The 22,245-nt window shown below is 35.0% G+C and overlaps 1 protein-coding gene across 4 annotated transcripts in view; it reads left to right on the top strand.

Moving 5' to 3' along the window:
* The first annotated feature begins 2,628 nt into the window (after nt 1-2,628).
* The window catches only part of pug (pug C-1-tetrahydrofolate synthase, cytoplasmic), a 65,778-nt gene continuing 46,161 nt past the window's right edge, over nt 2,629-22,245 (top strand). Inside the window, exons 1-6 of one of the 4 annotated variants that reach the window (XM_074173893.1) lie at nt 2,629-2,766; nt 7,584-7,736; nt 7,994-8,060; nt 8,121-8,319; nt 17,482-17,618; nt 21,711-21,945. In XM_074173893.1, the coding sequence (XP_074029994.1) occupies nt 2,736-2,766; nt 7,584-7,736; nt 7,994-8,060; nt 8,121-8,319; nt 17,482-17,618; nt 21,711-21,945 (822 nt within the window). In that variant the 5' untranslated portion in view covers nt 2,629-2,735. Of the gene's footprint in view, nt 2,767-2,791; nt 2,841-7,583; nt 7,737-7,984; nt 8,061-8,120; nt 8,320-17,481; nt 17,619-21,710; nt 21,946-22,245 lie in introns of those variants that run through there. The other 3 variants (XM_074173886.1, XM_074173883.1, XM_074173877.1) reach the window with 3 other exon arrangements.

Here is a 22,245-nt window from a genome sequence, read left to right as displayed (position 1 = left end):
TGATGTAAAACAAATTTTTATTTTTATGTTATCAACAAATACTTGTCATTTATTGATTCATGTCAAAATTAATTCTCAAATATTTCAAATATATATATATATATATATATATATATATATATATATATATATATAACTAATCATTACGCGTTTGACGTCAGTTAGGTAATGGCTCATTTAGAATACACAATAATTCTAAATTAATAGCGTCCACTTCCGTAAGAAATTTTTGAAAATGAAGAGATGTAACATTTACTCTGATAAATATGATCTCATGAATTGTCCAAAAACCAAAATCATATTTTCAGTGAATTTATTGTTCAATAGTTTGTGGGTTGGTAAAACTCATTATATCCGTGTATCAACAATCATTTGTTTCAATTATGAGCTGTCATTCAGTATCTCCTGAAAATTCAAAATGAGTTATAACGATCAAGAAATTTGTGCTACCCCACCAGATATTACCGATCAAGCAAATATTGCGATGAATAATTTGAATAATTTCGAAAATTTTATGAGTTGGAGAGAGAAGAAAAACAACTTCGTTTTCCGAAAACGTTCTTCTCGTTGATTTCGAAGATTTAGCAAAAACTTTGAAACCATCGTTATTATGGGAAATTCACTCAATGCTGAGAAGTACCCCAAATATCAAGAAAATGTGGAATATTCCAAATTACGTGCCTCTCTAAAACGCAAATATGATGGTTATAAACCGAAAAAATCGTCGAACCTCACCAGTGAACAAATAAATCAATTGATTAAGGAAGCTCCAGATGCCAAATATTTATTTTCGAAGGTAACACAACTCCGCTTTTTCCTTCTATTAATTTTTTATGAAATGTTTGCAACAATTTTTGAAAAATTAAGACAACATAGAGTTAAAACTGAATTATTCAACATCACCAGCCAACAGCCAATCATATTTCATTTGCCACACACCTCTAAAGTAAAGCCTAGTTCCATTAATTCTATGAATTATAACAGCCAAGCAAAAGGATTTGAAAATATTTTACAGAACAAAAAATTACTATTCGCATTTGTATTTGACATTATTATATTATTAAAAACTCTTCAAATTTATTTATTCTCTCGCAAAGTGAATATCAATTATGTTTAATACTCATATCACTATCAGACAAATGTGTATATATAATGCATGTATTTTTCCTATAACCCGAGGTCAAATCCCACTGCCGGAAGTTTTTTTTACGTGAATGATATAATTATATATCAGTAATATTTCTAGGAGGGTAGTAATAAAATGAAATCAAAAAAAAATCTGTTCAAAATCTGTTTTTCCGTTAATCAGCTATCGCCCCCATACGAACGACAACTCTCAGAAGTTGAGAAACTTGTGCAAGCTAAGGACTAACGAGGTCTTACCTTTCAACGTGTGATTCTTAACACGGTTGCAGAATCATCCCACCTTCAACCAAATGTATTCTCTCGAGAAAAATATCTGGTCGAGGCAGGAATCGAACCACGGCCTTCCGATCGTGAGTCGGAGTGATTCAACAATTTAAATGTATTTCTAAGTTGCAATTATCATTGCTATTTCTGGAGCATGCCGAAAAAAAAAACTGAAAGAAATGCAAATAGATCATGTTAAAGAATTGGGCCAAGAACTATACATCAATGTACCGGACACAAAAACCAAAACTGAAAAGTCATTTATTGTTTCTGTCAATTTCTATAATATTTGTAAAAAGTACATGAACCTGAACATTTTTTTGAAAATTATAATTTTTTTTGAATTTTCAAAATGCAAAATAATGCACTTGTCAGTTTGTTGGACGTAATAAGTTGAGTGACCATCCAAAAATTATTGCCAAATTTTTACATATGGGAAATCCAGAAACATACTGGACGATCATTCAGACGATCATCTGCAACCATTCTAGTTGATGGAAGGGGTGATCTAACCTAATTTTACCTAACCTAACTTAACCTAACCTAACCTAACATAACTTGATGATATTAAAGCGCCATGGTGGCTGGAAAAGTCAGATCGTTGCCGAAAGTTATGTAGATAATTCTATGGCATCCATGCGAAACACATCAAATGTACTCATAAATAGTATTGAAAACATTTCTATTCCCACTGTTTCAAATTCTCAACGAAACGGAATAAGACCGTCCTCCTCCCAGATCGACGACGGAAAATCATTAAATAATTGTAATAATGTAACGATAAATGTACATGATTATAACAAAAATGAACCGTAATAGAGTAATTTGTAGGAAATATTGCCACCAACTTTTGAATCATTCAATTGTGTTCTGAAAGACTCGGCTAACGCCTCGTGCTTACAATTTTTGCTCGAGGGTAATAGGCTTATTATCCTACTTGGTACGTAATATACTATTACTCAGAATAATACGAATATATGTATCTCAATCTAATGTTCATACTAGTCTGATAACGTCCGACTTCAGTTCAATATCCCGGACTATTTATATATTCTGTTTATATTCCTTTCTACTACTTTTTCAAATGATTCGGAAATAAATAATATTTTGTCGTCAGAACATATTTTGCAAAGTGTGTTTCAATTTGTTGATTTATTTGTTCAGAAAATGAATTGAGTAATAAAATTTTCTCATATTTAGTGTTCCAGCTTTTCGAATCATTGATCATTCAAGAAAGTACCTACTTATTGATCGTTTGACTTCAGCACATTGATTTCCATTTTTGCGGGTTGAAAATACAGTTTTCTGTTTCATGGTGCGGTTTAATGTGGTTAACTAATTGGATAATGAAAACCCGTAAGTTGTGATGTGCATATTTCATATATTCCTAAAATGTATGGTTCGGAAATACTCATTGTTTTCAATTAATGGTGAATATAACGGTAGCAGAGTTTTCTGTTTCAGTATTGTTTCATTTTTTTTTGCTCAGTATTGTCATAATAATAATAATAATAATAATAGTAATAATAATCACGCTGTGGCGTGATGGGTCGCGTGCAGGGCCTTCCGCGAGGCGCCCGAGACCCTAATGCACTTGCATGTCCAGCATAAGCGGTCTCGGCCTATATTCATCAACATAACGCGGCCCTAAGAGTGCTATATATTCATCTACGACACTCTTACGGTATTGACGAGACACCGGTGTTGCCCTAAACTCCGAGGGATATTGAATCCGTTGAAGGGAACGGAAAGTGCCGAATTTATTGGAACTATTCTTTTCCCACGCTCAGGCTCATACAAGCTAATGAGCCTGATGCAGTCCTTCTTGACCACCAGAGCAAGACAACATTCGTCGTGGAGACTCCGCAGACTGTATCCAGACCACTCTGTCAAGATGGTTGTTCTGATTATTGGAGTCCTTAGTGGAATGATGCCCTCTCTACTCTCGAATTTCAAAATCATACCGGCTTGCCGCACTAAGGCAGAAATCTTAGCCACACAGATGCAGAAAGATGTCATTCTTGGCTTACTGCGCTTGCTCAGGGCACATGATTCTCGGACCCAATGATCACTTACCCCACGTTGTGGGGAGTGGTCATTTGTTGATAATACTGGCGCGCCCTCCCGAATGTACCGTGGCTGCGGGGGATAGGGCCTGACCAGCGCACACTACAGTGAAAAAAATAGTAGTAATAATCACGCAGTCGCGTGATGGGTATGGGGGTTGCTGATACAAGGTGCAGGGCCAGCCACGAGGCTCCCGAGACCCTAATGCACTTGCTATCAGCATGTCCAGCATAAGCGGTCTCGGCTTGCCGCACTAGAGCAGAAATCTTAGCCGGACAGATGCAGAAGGCTGTCATTCTTGGCTCACTGCGTTTGCTCGACGCACATAATTCTCGGACCAAATGATCACTTACCCCATGGCGTGGGGAGTGGTTGTTGGTTGATGGTGCTGGCGCGCCCTCCCGAATGTATCGGGGCTTCGGAGGATAGAGCCTGACCAGCGCATACTACGGTAAAACAAAATAATAATAATAATAATAACGTTTATTGGAAGACTCATAGATTCATAAATACATTTTCTTACATTAATACAGTACTTTCGAATAAACAGAGATACCTACTCGCAAAAGTCGTACATGTGGGCGGGTTTCAACGGCTATTCCAAAAGTAACAGTTGTATCCAACGCATTAATGATTCTATCACGATTATTCAACAATCATTTTTCTTCTCGTTCTGTTCGTCCTGTCCCTGGTATCAATGATCGCTGAAAATTTACCGTGGTTTCTGTCATATGTCTTATGTCAGGCGACCATAGCTGTATTCCCCATCAAGGGCGATAAGAGTATCGTTTTTTATTTTAGCAGAATCGTATATATTTCTTGCTACCTTGAGATGTTTGTATATGAATTTTCTCATTTCGTAAATTTTTCTTGGATAGTCAAGGGAAATGAATATTTTTTTTTGAGTTTGGCTGAGTTCGCTTTCGTGCTGGATGAGATTTTCGATTCCCCATTATCTATGCGATAAAAAATGAGGTTATATTTTTTCGAATTTTTTTCTAGAAAGTTAATTTTTTCCTTTAGTTAATGATTTTCTTTAACTAGTTCGTCATTTTTATTCTTGATTTCTTCAAGTTCTGCACGCGAATGGTTTCTGAGTCCGGCTAATTCGTTTTTCAGATCTGTATTTCTTCCTTGATTGTTTCACGTAACTCATCCATAGATACAGGCATATGAAAGTAGCTTTCGAAATCCATTACAACAATAGAGCTTCGATTTCGAATGCATGTGCAGTGAAACGAAAAAAATTATATCATTGCCGGGCGGTTTCTGAAGATTTGAGGCTTCCAGTAAGGCTACTGCTTTATCTGTGAAAGAGAGCCTTTCATGGCCTCGTCAATCGATAAATGATAACTGAGTCTTAATAAAATTCCCTTCAGATCATTATCTAAAGTACCTAGTAGTTCACCTAGTAGTTCAAATATATTGTATGAAGGCTCCCTGGAAAATTATTGGTTGCAAAGTTAATAATAATGCTAATTCATTTCAATTAATAATGTTATACAGAGTGATACAAGTGGTGATGAAAAAATGTGTTTGAAGGTGATTGACAATGTTTCATGATGAATTTCACTAGTTCGGACTTCCATTGTCTAATATATAAAATGATTTGAAATCTCTGAAACAACTAAAAAAGAAGAATTAAAAATAAAAAGCTGTAAATAACAATTATATTAGGCAAAAAACATGAAATGAAATAATAGTATAATAAAATACAAGTAAAAATAAAACAATTGAACAAAAATTAAAAATAAAGAAATACAAAATGAAAATAAAAACAAAAAAGTTAAGAGACTTCAAGCCAAGTTAGTTCACGACGTTTCGATTGTTAGTATCCACAATCGTCTTCGGGTGATGACTGGACTGATTCCTCCGAAAGAGATATGTTGACGACATCTTCATCATATGGAACCATGGGAATACTGAACTAGACGCCTTCCTGAAACACATCAACAGCGTGAGACCTTCCATCACTCACAATAGAGAAGGAAATCCACAACGAATTGCCATTCTTTGACGTTTTGGTGAAGAGGACCGACACTAAGTGGGAAATATCTGTACACCGAAATCCCACTCACACGGGATAGTATCTGAACCACCAATCCAACCACCATCAATCAACTAAAAGAGGAATCATCAAGACTCTATTAGACCGTGCTTTCGGGCTCTGTAACACGAAGGAAGGTCTGGAGAAGGAACTAGACATCATCAAAAATGATCTTCAACGGAATGGCTACTCCAAAGCGATGGTGAAAAAGATTTTGGCTAAAAGACAGCAGGAAGAGAAGCCGTCACAACCAGTGCTTGCATTTCCCTACATCGAAGGATTATCGGAGAGGATAAGCAGAATTGGTTCCAAGTACAACATCAGAACCTGTTTCAGATCCGGTAACACTATCCGTAGCAGCCTCACGAAAACCAGGCCACCAAACGCGGACTGCGATTCCAAGAATTGCATTTACCGGATACCCTGTGAGTGGGGAAAATCATTTATTGGTGAAACTAAGAGGTCATTGAATGTTCGCATTGCCGAGCACAAAAACACACACAGCGAGGGGAAACCAGCAAATCAGGAATAGCAGACCATGTTTGGACCCATCAACAAAACATCGAGTGGTCCCAAGCTGAGATCTTACAGAGAGGAATATTGGTTCAGGAGAAAATTCAAGGAAGCCGCTTACATGTTGTCCAACAACGTATTCAGCCAAGCCAGCGTAGAAATACGCAACATATGGAAACCCATCATCAAGCGAAAAAATGGCCAACTCCCGCCAAACGGTCATCTCCCACTGAACTAATGAAGCGGAAAAAAAAGCGGAGATAAGTGAAAGTACTCGAACGACCCATAAATAGTCATCTCTCGGAGGAATCAGTCCAGTCATCACCCGAAGACGATTGTCGATACTAACAATCGAAACGTCGTGAACTAACTTGGCTTGAAATCTCCTAAATTTTTTATTTTCATTTTTTATTTCTTTATTTTTAATTTTTTTTTCAATTGTTTCATTTTTACTTGTATTTACTATAATTTCATTTAAGTTTTTTCTGCTTAATATAATTGTTATTTACAGCTATTTATTTTTAATTCTTCTTTTTTAGTTGTTTCAGGGATTTCAAATCATTTTACATATTAGACAATGAAAGTCCGAACTAGTGAAATTTATGACAAAATTTATTGTGAAAGACGTCAATGGGCGTGTTATGGTTATGTAAACGTTTAGCCATATTGCTAGATCTTAGTTTGAAAACATACACACACAGGCTTCTAGAATATAGGTCCCTGCTAGTGTTAAAATGCTTAATTTTTAAAAAAATCTCTGCACGAGTCTTTAGAGCCTAGTTTTGCCAATATTCGTATGGCAAATTTCTGTTGAGTAAACACTTAAAAATGCTTAATTTTTAAAACAATCTCTGCACGAGTCTTTAGAGCCTAGTATTGCCAATATTCCTATGGCAAATTTCTGTTGAGTAAACACTCTGTTTACAAAGGAGCAATTTCCCCCGTTCGAAATGCCATATTTCAGATGAGAGTGGAAATTAACATGACATAGGATTAGCAGCATCTCTTCACTGCAATGATTTGCCATAAACCTTAAAGAGTAGCACGACTTTTTCAGTTTTGTGCATAGGTTGTCAGTATGTGGGGTCCAGATTAAGTTTTCGTCAAAAGTTTTTCTCGGCATTTTAACTAATGTTGACATTTCTATTACGTTGTTGGTATGTTGCAGTTTAGATTGTGCGCACGTAGAGTGAATAACATAGCATAAAAGTCTTTGATGTATTTAAATTAAGATTATTATTTTTCGACCACTTCAGCACATTTTTCATAATATTTTCGGCTACGATTTTCAATGCATTTAGATCGTTCTGAGCTACCAATACATTAGTATCGACAGCATAACATACTGTTGCTAGTCTTACTGAGATAACTTATGAGGTCATTTGCATAAACTACATAGAGAAATAGTCCCAGGATCGAGCCTTGTGGAACCCCTTGAGGTATGTGTAAGATATCCGAGTGGGACTAATTAGGTTTTTCCAAAAAAATTCACAAGAATCACCTTGTGTATTTTAAAAGATGTTCAATGATTTTTCTTATATTACAGGTATTTTCCGCAAATCTATTTCAACCCTTCTGATAAAAAATGGAGGATATCTTCGTCAACAAAACATATTCTCAGCAAGCAAGTTCATGATGATTAAAGAAAATAAATGCTTGTGTACTACTGTCCAGAAACATAAGACCGTCAAACACAGTGGTAAACAATTTTTTATTGTCGAAATCATTTGCGAATTATATCTTAGGCTAAAGACGTCAATAAATGCTAGCAAACAATAATCATATCACATGTTATATAGAGTTTCCTAATACTTTCTCATAAATAACATAATTGTAATCTTTGACCTTTCCAAGAAAATATCTCATTACATCATTGAAAAGAGTTATCAACGGTCGTCTAGAGTCTGATAACTTTTTGCTCTTTCAACACTCTGAACAAAGCTTCAGTTATTTTAGGTTCAATCTTCAAAATGTCGCGATCAAGTGCGTCAGTAAAAATCCTATCCGGAACCCAAGTGGCAAAGTGAGAATTTGTATAATTGATGACACTGGATCATCATTAATGAATTATTTGATGTTCTAGAGAAATCACCGAACAACTGAAATCCTCAGTTGCTGCAATCAAACAAAAACTTCCAAAATTTCAACCAGGATTGGCGATTGTTCAGGTGGGAGAAAGAGAAGATTCAAATGTTTATATTCGGATGAAAATACAAGCCGCCCTCAATATCGGCATAAAAACAGAGCATGTAAAACTGCCCAGATCTACAACAGAAAGAGAGGTAACATTTATACTTTTTTGGTATTATATTTTTCAATTTCTTTATAGAGGACGACACAAAATGTCAAAAATATGTATTTGAAATGATTTTCATTGAAGTTTCCATATTATCAATACCAGCCTCTTCAGGAAAATCGGGAAAGTTGGAATAAAAAACGTTGAGTCAGAGATGAATAAACTAGAAAAAAATTTAAATTGAAGGGGTTATATTTTTAGGAGTGATTAATTTTTGGGAAAGAATGTTTGAAATACAAACTGAGTAGAGGAAAGTATCTTCTATATAATTCAGTGTTATATAGAAGTATTTGTTTCGAAAGATTTTTTTTTCTTTCGTGTAATCCAATGTTTAATGAAAGTAGCTGTTTCAGGAAGACTTTCTTTCAGTTTGTGTCTGAAAGTTACTTCTTTGCATGATCTACACATCCATGTATAGAGTTACTTATTTTCTAATTGATTACTTCCTTCCTCTCTTTGGAAGATTCCCTTTTTTGTATCAAGATGGAGTAATAGAAAGCCAAAAACTTTCTTTCCCTAGAAAAAAATATAAAAGTAGCGAATATGCAGGGTGTTTCAAATTCGATCTTCACCATTGGGATCTCGGAAACTGAGAGAGATACAAAGATGGTTAAATTGGGGAAAAATTACGCATTTAGCTGACTAACAACAGAAATTTCGGAAAATGGTTTTTATTTTTTTCTAGCTTTATTTTTCGATGGATTCGAACATATATGGTACTTCCACATTGCCACTTTTTCTCAGCTACATAATGGTGTTTTCATACTATTGGACGTTTCGTCTTCCGACCACCATCAACTTTATTTTTATGGGAGCTACATTGGATTCTTTCTGTTTTGAATAGAACCAGATTTCACCTTTTCAATGATGTATCATAAGATATCGTTTTTTTAAAAAAATTGGAGATATTGAAAAAAATGTATTCTTATCATAATAGGCTTTGGCTTTGATATTTCTAAACTTGACTTTCAATTTGTTACACTCAATGACATTTTGTTATTGTATTGTCATTGAATTTTTGGCGAAAAATGGCGAAAGAAGAAAAAAAAGATATGATACAAATTTTTCACAAATACGATATAAACAGTGTTAGGACATCAGAAATGTATTCAAAATTGTATCCCGAAAGACTACAACCACATCGAACTATGTTCAAGTTATTGAATAAAAATCTCACCGAGTTTGGTTCGTTTGAAAAGCCAATGAAAAAATACGGAGACAGAATCAACAATCAAAATTTGATAAATGAGGTGTTTAAATTAGACATTGTGTCCTTTTCAATGAAAATTGAACTTTAAACAAATAACAATAATTAACTGAAGTGTAAAGACGAAAGTAAATCACAGCAAATGCTTAAATTGCTGTCCTTGTTCATGATAACACAACTGTGCCCTTCTTCTAATATTATTCACTGCACGATTAATTTCCCTTCTTCTCAATCTTCCGAACTCTCTAACAATGCTGTGTTGAAGATCTTCAACATTTTGATATTCCCTCTGACCAAAAACTATGTTTTTCAGTGTATCCTATAAGATACACCAAACTGAAAAAATATAAAAATTATAATGGAGAACTTTATACAAGTGTAGAAGGGCAAACTTTTTAGTTTACCCCGATAAGTTACTGCGTAAAAATCAAAGTATTTTTCACAAAGAAAATTCTTCTATTTATCAGTAACTTGTCGTATTTCACAATTTTGCCTATCAAAAAAATATTAAGAAATTATACTTATCTTTTACGTTTCGGAGGCCAAAATCTGCCTCCGTCTTCAGAAATGGATAAAAATTCGAATAAATATGCAGTTATCCCTTTTTTGAGAGCTTATTTCTTTACTTCTTCGACAGATGTCAAAGAAGTTTTGAAATATGAAATTATGTCAATGTTGTTGATTGACAACTGAAATATTCGATGTAATACAAGGTACTCTCCGATATCAGTTTGTTGCCATTTCGCCACTGTCCAAAGTTTTCTTCAAGATGGGTAGCCAAGTACGATCTATTTCTAAGGAGCTATTCGAGATACAATTCTCTCCAGACATGAGAATATACGCTGATTCTTTTAGCTTACGTCTCTTAGAATGAGGCTCATTGGTAATCTTTCTTGTCCTATTCCATTCCACCCGATGTTCACCGTCTGATTTTAAAATGTGTTCTGATAATTTTGATCCTGTCAATTGTCTATTTTTTATATAATCTCGATGTTCATTCTCACGCACTTTCAATGGTCTTGAGGTTTCACCAATGTAACTTTTACCACAAGAACAAGGTATTTTATAAATACAATGTTTTGTTTTTTCTTCAGTGTTGTTGGGTTTTGTATGTGTGAGTATAGATCTCAGTGTATTTTTTGTTCTGAAAGTAGTTCTAACATCATATCTATTTCCAATTCGTCTTATTTTTTCAGATAGTCTTGGAATGTAAGGTATAACGTTAGTTGTAAAAGGTGTCGTTGGATGTTGAGTCGGTAATTGTTGAGTTGGATGTTGTTGAATTTGTGAAGTTGTTTGTATGTTCGTTTGGTTTTTAATTGACTCTTTATTTTCTATTGAATTTATCGTTGAATTTATGAAAGAATCTGGATAAGCGTTATCTTTCAAAACAGATTTAATTAATGATATTTCTTTATTGAGATTTTCAGTTGAGTTGCATATCATTTTAGCTCTTTTGTAAAGGCAATTTATTATACTTTTTTTAACACTCGCATGATGATTTGATGTATAGTGGAGATATCTATTTGTATGTGTTTTCTTCCGATAAACATTTGTATCAAGTTGATCTGATGTATAAAGTTCTCCATTATAATTTTTATATTTTTTCAGATTGTGGAAGGTAACCATTACCCAAAAAAAAGGTCGATAAAAAACTGATTTTTTCCTCCACAAAAAATGACTTTCGTTGAATATACACGAAACCTTTCAGTCAGGTAATCAGATACTCGACTGGTAGTGTGCGGTGGAGCACCATCATGTTGAAACCAGATGTTGTTATAGTTAGCCAAAGGTCTTCCAAAGACTCTTCGAAAATCGAAAATCTTTCTCGAAAAATTGGAGATATTGAAAAAAATGTATTCTTATCATAATAGGCTTTGACTTTGATGTTTCTAAATTTGACTTTCAATTTGTTACACTCAATGGTGAGGATAGAATCTGAAACACCCTGTATTTGAATAAACGTTAATATAATTTCCGTTATATTTTGAAATTTGAAGTTGAGCACCAAAAAAGTTGAAATTTCTGTAAGCTGACGAAACATGCTCATCTTTCAGCGTCGTAATACATATCTCCATCAATTTCGGAGTTACGGATGCTAAGATAATATCGTGCTTAGTACGTGTATAGCAAAAAATTTAAAAAAATGGTCCGGTAAAAAGTAGTAGAGATATTGAAAGGTATGTTTCAAAAATTATTACTAATATACAGGGTGTCCAATAAATGTGCAACCGACCAAACTGACACATCTGAATAACCATTTTTGATAGCATTCACATTATTGGTAACCAATTTTCAGTTCGAAACATTCACAACAAACTTCTATATGATCTATGTTCTTTTATAAGAATCATATAATCAGTACCCATTTATCCCATCCCGAAAACATGTTTGGAAAAAACACCTGGTATAAAGATGGATCGAAGACCAAACATGGAACGGGAGCTGAAATATACCGAGCGGATAGAAATTCAAAGTACAGCTATCCTCTAGGACTATACACATCCGTCTTTCAGGCGGAAGTGTGTGCTATCTTGCAGTGTGCAAGGCTTATTAAATTGAGACCTCAAAGAAATGAGCGAATCAATATTTTTACAGACTGATCGGGCGATAATTATGTGGGAACAGCGGGTCTGACCCTGTTTTGGGATCATGACGACGATCGCATGCTTCCACCTTCTGGGGAAGTGTCTGAGGGCCAACGAACTGTTTATTATATTCAGCAGGCATTCGACGCAATTGTCTGGGAGCCTCTTCAATAACTTGTTAGTTATTGAGTCGATCCCCGGAGCTTTCTTGACCTTTGCGGCCCTGATGTATCCCTTCAGCTCTTCTATAGAAGCTGGACGGATGTCATCATCGTCATCCTCCCTGAGGATTCGGTGAACTTGGTCTTCCAACAGTATATCGCGGTCGATGTCGTCATCGTCGTCAACGTTAAGCTGAAACTGACGTTCCATCGTGTCAGCAAAGGCTAACGCTTTGTCGGCGGGGGAGTAGCACATTCCGCGCTCTCCGTCAAAACTGGTCTGGGAATGCCATGAAGAACTGAATGAACTTGCAAACAGGAACAAATTCACTTTGTACTGGGTGCCAGGGCATTCAGGAATCACAGGTAATGATAAAGCTGATGAATGCGCTAGATCATCAACTTCATATATAGGTCCTGCACCATCTCTGGGGGTACCAAAATCATTGGTACGAAACCAGATTAGGACATGCACACAGAGTACTGGACAAAAGTACCTGACAACAAACACAGTAGAACCTTCATTAGGGAACTGTCCGAGAAAAGAACCGAAGAACTACTTCAATGTAGTAGGGATCGGTTCAGAATAATTACAGGGTTACTATCCGGTCATTGCCCGCTTAGAAGACACCTGAATAAAATGGGACTGTACAACGGAGACCTCAGCTGCAGATCATGTAACGAAGGAATAGAAACAGCTCTACACATCTTATGCGAATGTGAGGCACTGAATCACAGGAGCCAGGCAATATATGGACGTACAAAATTACGTCCAGAAGAATATGACGAACATCCAACACGAAACCTGTTCAAACGAGTACAGGGAACGAGACTGATGGAATGGGTGTCATGAGAAGATGGGAGAATAAACGCAATAAGCCCAAGAGGCTGCGCTGTTTTCTGGAGACTTGGACTAAATGGACAAGTCAGACAGCTCCCAAGGTACCAAAAAACCCATTCATAGTTTGAAGAATTGAGCACACACATATACATTATCTACTTGCTTTCACATAATTCACATTATTGGTATCAAGTACATAGAGTTTTGTGAAATGTATTTATGAATTCGAGTTGAACCTTCAATCAAGTCTATGTTTTTCAACTTCAATATTCTCTACATTCTTCAACTTCTACGTTCTTCAATTAATGCGTCCTTTTCCTCTCCACGTAGTAGGTGTTATTTACCCATTCATCCTTGTGAGTAATTTAGAGTAAATCATGATTTAGAATCCAAGTGCTTCTCTGCGGTAGGGATTAAATGAATAAAGAACATTCTTATTTAAAATTATGTTTTGCATATTAAGCAACAACTCAAAATAGATGTTTATGCGGTTCATATTAGATATGGCTATTGTTATTCACAACATCTGCTAAATTACTAAATTTCAAGTGATAAAATATTTTTCAGTACTTGGGGTCAAGCTCTTAATATTTTGAATTAATGTAAATAAGTGGATGAAAGGTGACACATCTGATATAGTTATTAACGTTACAAAGTCGATATGTAGCAAATAAAGGGTGAGGTTGAATATTCGTCGTATCGGTGAAAGATTACATTTTGATTTCGAGGAAAGAACAAACCACGTACCTCGTAATTCTACAGAAAAATCCCAAAATTGTATTGCCAGTTTTTTGTGTTCGCGAGTTCGCTTTAACAACAACCATTGATGAAATTGAAAAAATTGAGCAACAAAACAAATTTCTTTAGAAATATTGGAGGAATCATATGCAGCGAGTGTTGATTTACTGTCGACAACAACTCAAGAGCGATATCAAAAAGAATATGAAAATTGTGAAACGGCCGCCGGCCGTTTAAAAATCTTAACGAACGGAGGCTGTTAACATTAACTCTTCAATTGTCATTTGAATACCGTTAAATCAAAATAATATTATGTGGTTACGAAAAGTCTAAATAAGTACCAGCTTCTCAGAATGAACAGAAGAAATCGAAATATTCGAAAAGTTCAAACATCGTTGTGTCCTGAATTTCTGACACTCCGAAATTAATATCAACAGGTACTAACTGATTTCATTATTATACAGTGTGTAAAAGCCAAATGGAATAAATCCAGTATTTCGGTTATGGTACATATTTTAACAAAATCCCGAAACACGTCAAATTTGAATTATAATTTGACATACTTCAACGGAAAAATGCTACCCCAACCTTCAACCCCTGTCGAATGACAGGTATAACCCCCAATTTTGCAAATGGTAAGTATAGACTTGTGATTTATCGTTTGAAAAGTTTCTTCAGTCTCTATTCAAGTTTATTGATACAATTATGATAAAATAAATTAAAATCATGTGGTGACCGAAATTCAATCAAAACTTATTGCAATTTTCTCAAAACTTATTTCATGTGGAGATATTGATGATAAGAAAGTAAACAAAAACCATAGCAATGTTTGAATTGAAGGGGTTATATTTTTAGGAGTGATTAATTTTTGGGAAAGAAAGTTTTTGGTTTTCTACTGCTGCATTTTGATACAAAAAAATGTGGGAATCTTCCAAAGAAAGGAAATAATCAATTTGAAAATAAGTAACTCTATACATGGATGTGTAGATCATCGATCGAAAGAATTTTTTTTCTTTCTTGTAATTCAATGTTTATTTGAAAGTAGCTGTTTCAGGAGGGCTTTCTTCCAGTTTGTGTCATGCTTCTTTGCATGATCTACACATCCATGTATAGAGCTACTTATTTTCAAATTGATTACTTCCTTTCTTTGGAAGATTCCCACATTTTTTTGTATCAAGATGGACTAGCCAAAAACTTTCTTTCCCAAAAAAACATAGCAATGTTCTTTTTAGATGGTATCCTTTAAAAAACTGTAAATAAGTTTAGTGGCAACGTTAGTTCAAAATGCCTTGTCAACTTTTTTTGTATAATACAACAATAGTTGTCAGTATTTTAATTTAAGTGTAAAGTTTGTTAGTTCGAGTTTGACAAATGATAGTTTTACAAATGATTGGTTACGGAGATAAAACCCTAACACAACAGTAATTTACCGCCTATATCTCAAGGAACAATGAGCAAAATAGAGAAGCAGTTTCGCGAGCTTAATCATGTGGGGTAGATAAAAAAAGCAGCTGCCAATGCAATGAATGATGAACTCAAATTAGATGTGATGTTTGAGTTTGAGGAAAACCCACATACATCGAGTGGACAGGCATCCGCTACATTCGAAGTTAGCCTTACATCGATAGTAAACATATTAAAAGAAAATAAACTGCATCCCTATAAAATGATACCTACTCAGGAGCGCATGGAAGACGATTTTGATAAATGAACTAATTTTTGTGAGCAAATGATGGACATTTTGGATAACAATATTATCCAATAAGAAGGCGTTATGTTTTAAGATTAGTGTACTTAAGGGTTATGCTAATCGGCAAAATTGCCGCTACTGGTCAACGGAAAATCCTCTCTGGATAAGAGAAGAACACACGCAATACCTCCAAAATGTTAATGCTTGAGTAAGGATTGTAGGAAACCATATCATTGGCCCCTTTTTTCATTGAGGGCTTGAATGGCGATAATTATTTGGCACTACTTCAAAATGATGTCATTCCAAGTTTAGCAAATTTATATCCTGATCCAGGAAAGCCTCAAGTTCCAGTGAATACTATATAGTTTCAGCAGGATAGAGCACTACCAAATCACTAAGTTAATGTACGGTAATACCTCGATACAACATTTCCCAATCAGTGGATAGGGAGGCGAGGATCGATTGAATGGCCAGCGCGATCACCTGACCTTTCACCATTTGATTTCGTTTTATGGGGATATGTAGAGAGCAATGTGTACAAAACTAAACCTTCAGATTTGAATGACTCGAAAGAACGAATAACGCTTGCGATAAGCCTGATATATTAAATAATATTAGAAGACAGTTTTATTTGAGATTAGGATGTTGCCAAGACGTTCGCGGTGAACATTTTGAACATCTACTTCGTTAACATCCATATTTTTTTATTCTACATTTCAATACGTTTTGCATTACATTTTAGGTTTTGAGTGTAGGTATTTTATAGAATTTCGGTAACTACATGATTTTAAAATTATTTTATCCTAATTGTTGCAATAAACTTGAAAGCGATAACATTTTTGAATAGAGAATGGAGAGACCTTTCATACCATATATCACAAACCTATAATTCCCTTTAAAAAATTGGGGGTTGTACCTGTCATGATGGTGAATGTCAAATCATAATTCACATTTGACATGTTTCGGGATTTTTTTAAATGTATGCAGTAACCGGAATAGTGAATTTATTCCATTTGGGTTTTATACACTGTATGTTATACCATTTTGACCAAATGGTTAAGGTTTCGGTTGCCGAGGTTTTCAGTATCACTATTTTCCGGGTTTGAAGGCCGTGGTTTTTTGGAATTTATCTCTGACGTTTTGCTGGTACGAGTGGCTAGCTTCTTCAGAGGTTTGTATATCCTGAGTTAATATTTCCGACAACTGAATATTACGGCTGCCTAAGGCGTATTTATGTTGACTCCTCAGGTAGTTCGGTCTGCTGATACCTGTACCTGGTTTAGATAAATTACGTAAAGCGTGTTTATGTTGATTCAGATAGTCTGGTATGATGATACCTGTACCTGAATTTGGTAAATTATCAATAACGTTCGTGGATCGTGAGATCCAATATTCCATCGAGGTTCACAGCTTCTTCTTTACTGTTGAGATTATCCGTGTGTTTGTGAATCTCTATTGCCTCTCGTACCAGTCGGATATGGTATCCCTGGTCGGAGGCAATAAGTTCCGTATTTTCGAACAGAATATTGTGGTTTCCTTCACTACGAGTTCTGCAACAGCTGACTTGTCCATTTGGCTTAGTCTGCAGTTTCATTCTAGTGGAGCCCCTATTGGCGTATAATCTACATAAGCTATAGCTTAGGGCTCATACTTTTTTTTGTGATCCCCGACTTTATGCAGGCCTCAGGCCTATATCGGTAACATCTCCAAAGAGCTCAGATCCTGAATCAAGTCCAAATCCGTTACTAAACATGGGGCTTCGTTAGCGAAACTTATGGTTTGTAAGATCATATTTTTGTGGCCCTTCATGCTTTTCAAAGATCATTTTACATGTAGCCGTCAATGGTTCAGTCTCGAATATCTCTGATGTTGAACACCATACGTCAATCTCAAATGAAATGAATCACGAATATTATTTTTCAGCTCCTGAATAAAATAGAAGAACTGAACATCAGTCCTCATATTCATGGAATCATAGTGCAGATGCCATTAGATGCTGATACTGAAATCAACTCTCACCTAATCACAGACGCTGTTGCAACTGAAAAGGATGTTGATGGGTGAGTTTTTCTCAATTTTTAATTCAGTGTCTCCCAAAATTAACTGATCCGTTACTTCACAACTAACAGAGCATTCATGGGGTGTTTCATTAAACGCTTCCTATCTTTAAATTTGAATAAAACAAAGTGTGTGTGAGATATCAACGAATTTTTTTATTTATTTGAAAGACCTACTGATGTGTGGAATATAACATCGTTCAAATGTCAGCCACGGATTCGCTGGGTTGAGCGCATCCGATACTTTCAATTTTCTATGACTGTGGTGCATGAAGCAGGCTGAATTTGACTGATGGCATTGGTAATATTGGCTTTGAGGATAGCTGTGATTTGTGGTTTATTCGCATACACGTGCGACTTGAGAAAACTCCAGCAAACAGTAACTTTTTCACTATACATTGGACGCTCTTGGATGTCACATGCATTGGTGTCGTCCCAAACTTAGCCAACTGCTCTAGAACCCATTCACAGTATGCATAAATCAATATGACCTACTGGCCTAAAATATTTCAGACGAAGCGGCGTTGTCGCTTCTACTATAAAGTAGCGGCTTCTTTGATTGTTCAAATGGAACACCCCGTATATAATATCATATTATGATTCATTATCACTTTGTCAATAAATTCATATACTATTTCTCTATACTTATCTATTACCGTTTAGAAGATATAAATTAATTTCGATATTTTTTTTACCAAACATGAACTTTTATAAATGCTGATAACCTTGAACTCTCTTGCACTAAAACGATCAAATTTGAAATGGAGTGGAGTGATACTATGAGGATCTTCACTCCGAGTCATATTTTCATTTGCCTCATACAGGGTCTTCAAATAATGCAGATACTTTGGTCTCATGAAAAAATGAGTGGAACTCAATTTTTTCAAATGGAACACCCTGTATATTTCAACATTTTTGAGCTCTACATCCAATTTTAATATTAACTTTGTTCAGATAATACTATTTCTATTTTGAACCGTTTTCGAGATAAACTGTTTCAAACGGAAACTGACGTGGTTTTCTTGCTCGTTTTTCTGAATTCATCACTTATTTTGGATATTCAACATTTTTTTTTTATACTCAGTGATATTTCTTTTTGATCCAGTTTTTTAACTGTCTCAGATCAGTCAATTCGAAATTGGTATGTACCTACCTTAGAAAAAGTTACAATTTGTATACATTGAGGTATTGGTCTCTAACGTACAACAGTACACATTAATATTTTTTAATAGTGTGCTTTGGAAAAATAAATAAAGCAATTATTTAACGTCAGACTTTCGTTGGTGGTTTTGACTGATTGTGATAGCTACCAATTATAATAGAATAATGTCAAGATTAGGTTACAGTAATGAAGATTTCTTGAATTTATTAATAATTTATGGTGAGTGCAATAGAATTGAAAGTAGAACATGCCGAGTATTTCATGAAAGATATCCACAACTTCCGAAGCCGAATAATAATGTGATAAATCGACTACTAAAAAACTGTAGATTGAATGGAACCTTCCGTCCAAAAATCATTCGTAAGAAGACTAAAGTGGACGATGATGATAATGGTATAACAGCTTTGGGATACTTTCATGCATTTCCAAATGCTTCTCTGCACGAGGCTGAAAAGGAGATAGGTATACCTTACGTGACAATTTGTCGAATTCCTAATAAGCATAAATGGCATCCCTATAAGTTCTACTGTGTCCAACATTTGAAAGGGACTGATTTACCTCGTAGAGTGGAATTCTTTGAATGGTTACTTGTCAAGACTCAAGAGGATAAACATTTCCTTGACAATATCATATGGACAGATGAGGCCAAGTTCACAAAAAATGGAGTTTTCAATAGACACAACAGTCATTATTGGGCGCCAGAAAATTCCCATGTTGTCCGCCAAAGGAGGTTTCAAGAAAGATGGCAATTCAATGTATTTTGTGCCATAAAGAATGAGTCAATTTTTTATATCGAGTTTTATGATGATAATTTGAATGCATTTGACTGAGGAATGGAATTCAAATGATTTTAAATAATAGACCAGGAAGAGAACGTGTATGGTACCAAATGGATGGTGCTCCACCCCATAATTCTCATTCAGTCAGCGAAGCTTTAACCGAAATCTTCGAAGACAGATGGATTGGTAATAATGAAACTTTTCGTTGGCCTCCTAGAACACCAGATGGCAATCCATTAGATTATTTCGTGTGGGGTTTCATTAAAAATATGGTTTACTCTACTCCAATAACAACAATGGAAGATATGAAATCGAGAGTTACAACTGCTTTCAATAGTTTGACTCCAGACTTGATCAGAAGCGCTACACATGACAATCTTTTGAAGAGATTACATGTTTGTTTAAGTAGAGGTGGAGATGTGTTTGAACATATTCTGAATTACACTGACGATTAAATTAACTCATTAATTTATGGGTTTATCATTTTCAGTTCGTGTTTCAGCGTTAATAAAACTATTGTTTGAAGAGAAGTTACATTCGATGGTTGAAGAGTATTTTAATAATTATCTTTTCATTGTATTATCTGTGACTAATTGAGAAACATCAAACGAAATCTGTTTTAGAAAAATGAGTGATGAACAAGGAAACCATGTCAATTTCCATTTGAAACAGTTTATCTCGAAAACGGTTCAAAACAGAAATAGTATCATCTGAACAAAGTTAATCTAAAATTGGATGTAGAGCTCAAAAATATTGAAATATACAGTGTGTTCCATTTGAAAAAATTGAGTTGCACTAATTTTTTCATGAGATCAAAGTATCTGCATTTTTTGAAGATCCTGTATGGAGCAAATGAAAATATGACTCGGAGTGAAGATCCTCATAGTATCACTCCACTCCATTTCAAATTTGATCGTTTTAGTGCAAGAGAGTTCAAGATTATCAGCATTTATAAAAGTTCATGTTTGGTAAAAAAAATATCGAAATTAATTTATATCTTCTAAACGGTAATAGATAGGTATAGGGAAATAGTATATGAATTCGTTGACAAAGTGATAATAAATCATAATATGATATTATATAAGGGGTGTTCCATTTGAAAAATCAAAGAAGCCACTACTTTATAGTAGAAGCGACAACGCCACTTCGTCTAAAATATTTTAGGCGTGTAGGTCATATTGAGTTATGCATACTGTGGAATTTTCAGGTTGATCCGTTGAATAGTTTGCCAGAAACGGCTAATTAACGCTCATCATGAAAAGCCCTGTAGTCGAAGTGTCGAAGTAATCTTTATTATGAATAGTTAAAGCTATCGGCATCTCGTAGGCAAAAAAAACCAATACAGAGAAATAATGCCGCTACGAACTAGTCCACGTGGACTGAAGAATTGGCGGTTCGTATTGGATGATTTTTACTAACCGAGTTTTATGATTGGCTGAAGAGTCATAAAATTAAATTGGAAGTCATGTTACGGTGACGAATAGAATGCGAAAATATTTATACACTTCGTGTTGTCAATGTTCAGTTCAGGAACTGATCGCGATTTGAGTGTTGAAATTCGATATTGGTGAAGTTATAATTACTTAAAACTTTTGTTATCTGTTGAAAATGTGGCGTCCTTGGACAAGTACTAATAGTAATAACGGATTTGATGACAACGCAGAATTTTTCCAGTGTAGTGATTCCAATAGTGATGGTGAACAATGCGAAACTCCCTAACTATTTTATTAATGGGGAACTGCTGGAAGGTAGGGGACACTATATCGTTTACTTGAACTATAACACTTTTGAAAGATTTACCAAAAATAAAAAATGAAATAGTTGAAATCCCAGTTTTGTTTTAACAACCTTCATCATATTTATCTCGATTTAAGTTTGATTTGGGGACTTGAATATTCTTCAGATCGTCTTGAAATATTTGGAATAACTCGGAAAGTTTAAAAAAAACAATAGTTTTATAGTTGAGACGTGTTATGTTTTTAGCATTATTAATATCGCTTCAATGTACAATGCCTATTTCATATATTTAATACCACATCATTTTTGAATGGTATCAAAATATTTTCGGAAATTCATCTTTCTCATACCTAATCTTTTGCCGTACATATAACTGTTTTTGGAAACGCCATATTTTTCATCGCATCCCTCTTTCAGCCTAAACACCATCAACGAAGGCAGGGTTGCTACTGGAGATTTGTCTGCGTTCATTCCTTGCACCCCCAATGGTGTTATAGAATTAATCAAAAGATCTGGAGTGAGCCTTATTGGCGCTCAAGCTGTGGTATTGGGTCGGAGTAAAATCGTAGGAACACCAACAGCAGAATTACTCAAATGGAACCATGCAACTGTAACGGTCTGCCATTCTAAAACAAAAGATCTGAAGGAACAGGTTAGTTCAAGAATTATATGTTTTTAACTTAGAAAAAACTTCAATAGAAGTATTGAATACGAATCAGATGACCGAATTCCGAATTTATTTTAATAAAAAAAATCACCTCAAAGGTGACACTTTGTTCCCACAACAAGCCGCCCCTATAATGTGGATATAGTAGACCTTCATCTTTCAGATCATTACTTACAATTTTTGAAAATTACTTCTGATCTGCAACATGAAGTAAGTAATGGTAAGAAAAATTGTTTTTCATATCGTCGTGACCTATGCAATGAAAATATTGTGAGATTTCGTAAT

Source organism: Leptinotarsa decemlineata, unplaced genomic scaffold, assembly GCF_025532065.1.
Source record: "Leptinotarsa decemlineata unplaced genomic scaffold, Ldec_3_MD MMD2_P_RNA_scaffold_12, whole genome shotgun sequence".
In the NCBI taxonomy this organism is placed as follows: domain Eukaryota; kingdom Metazoa; phylum Arthropoda; class Insecta; order Coleoptera; family Chrysomelidae; genus Leptinotarsa; species Leptinotarsa decemlineata.
This window is presented reverse-complemented; position numbering and strand designations above follow the sequence as displayed.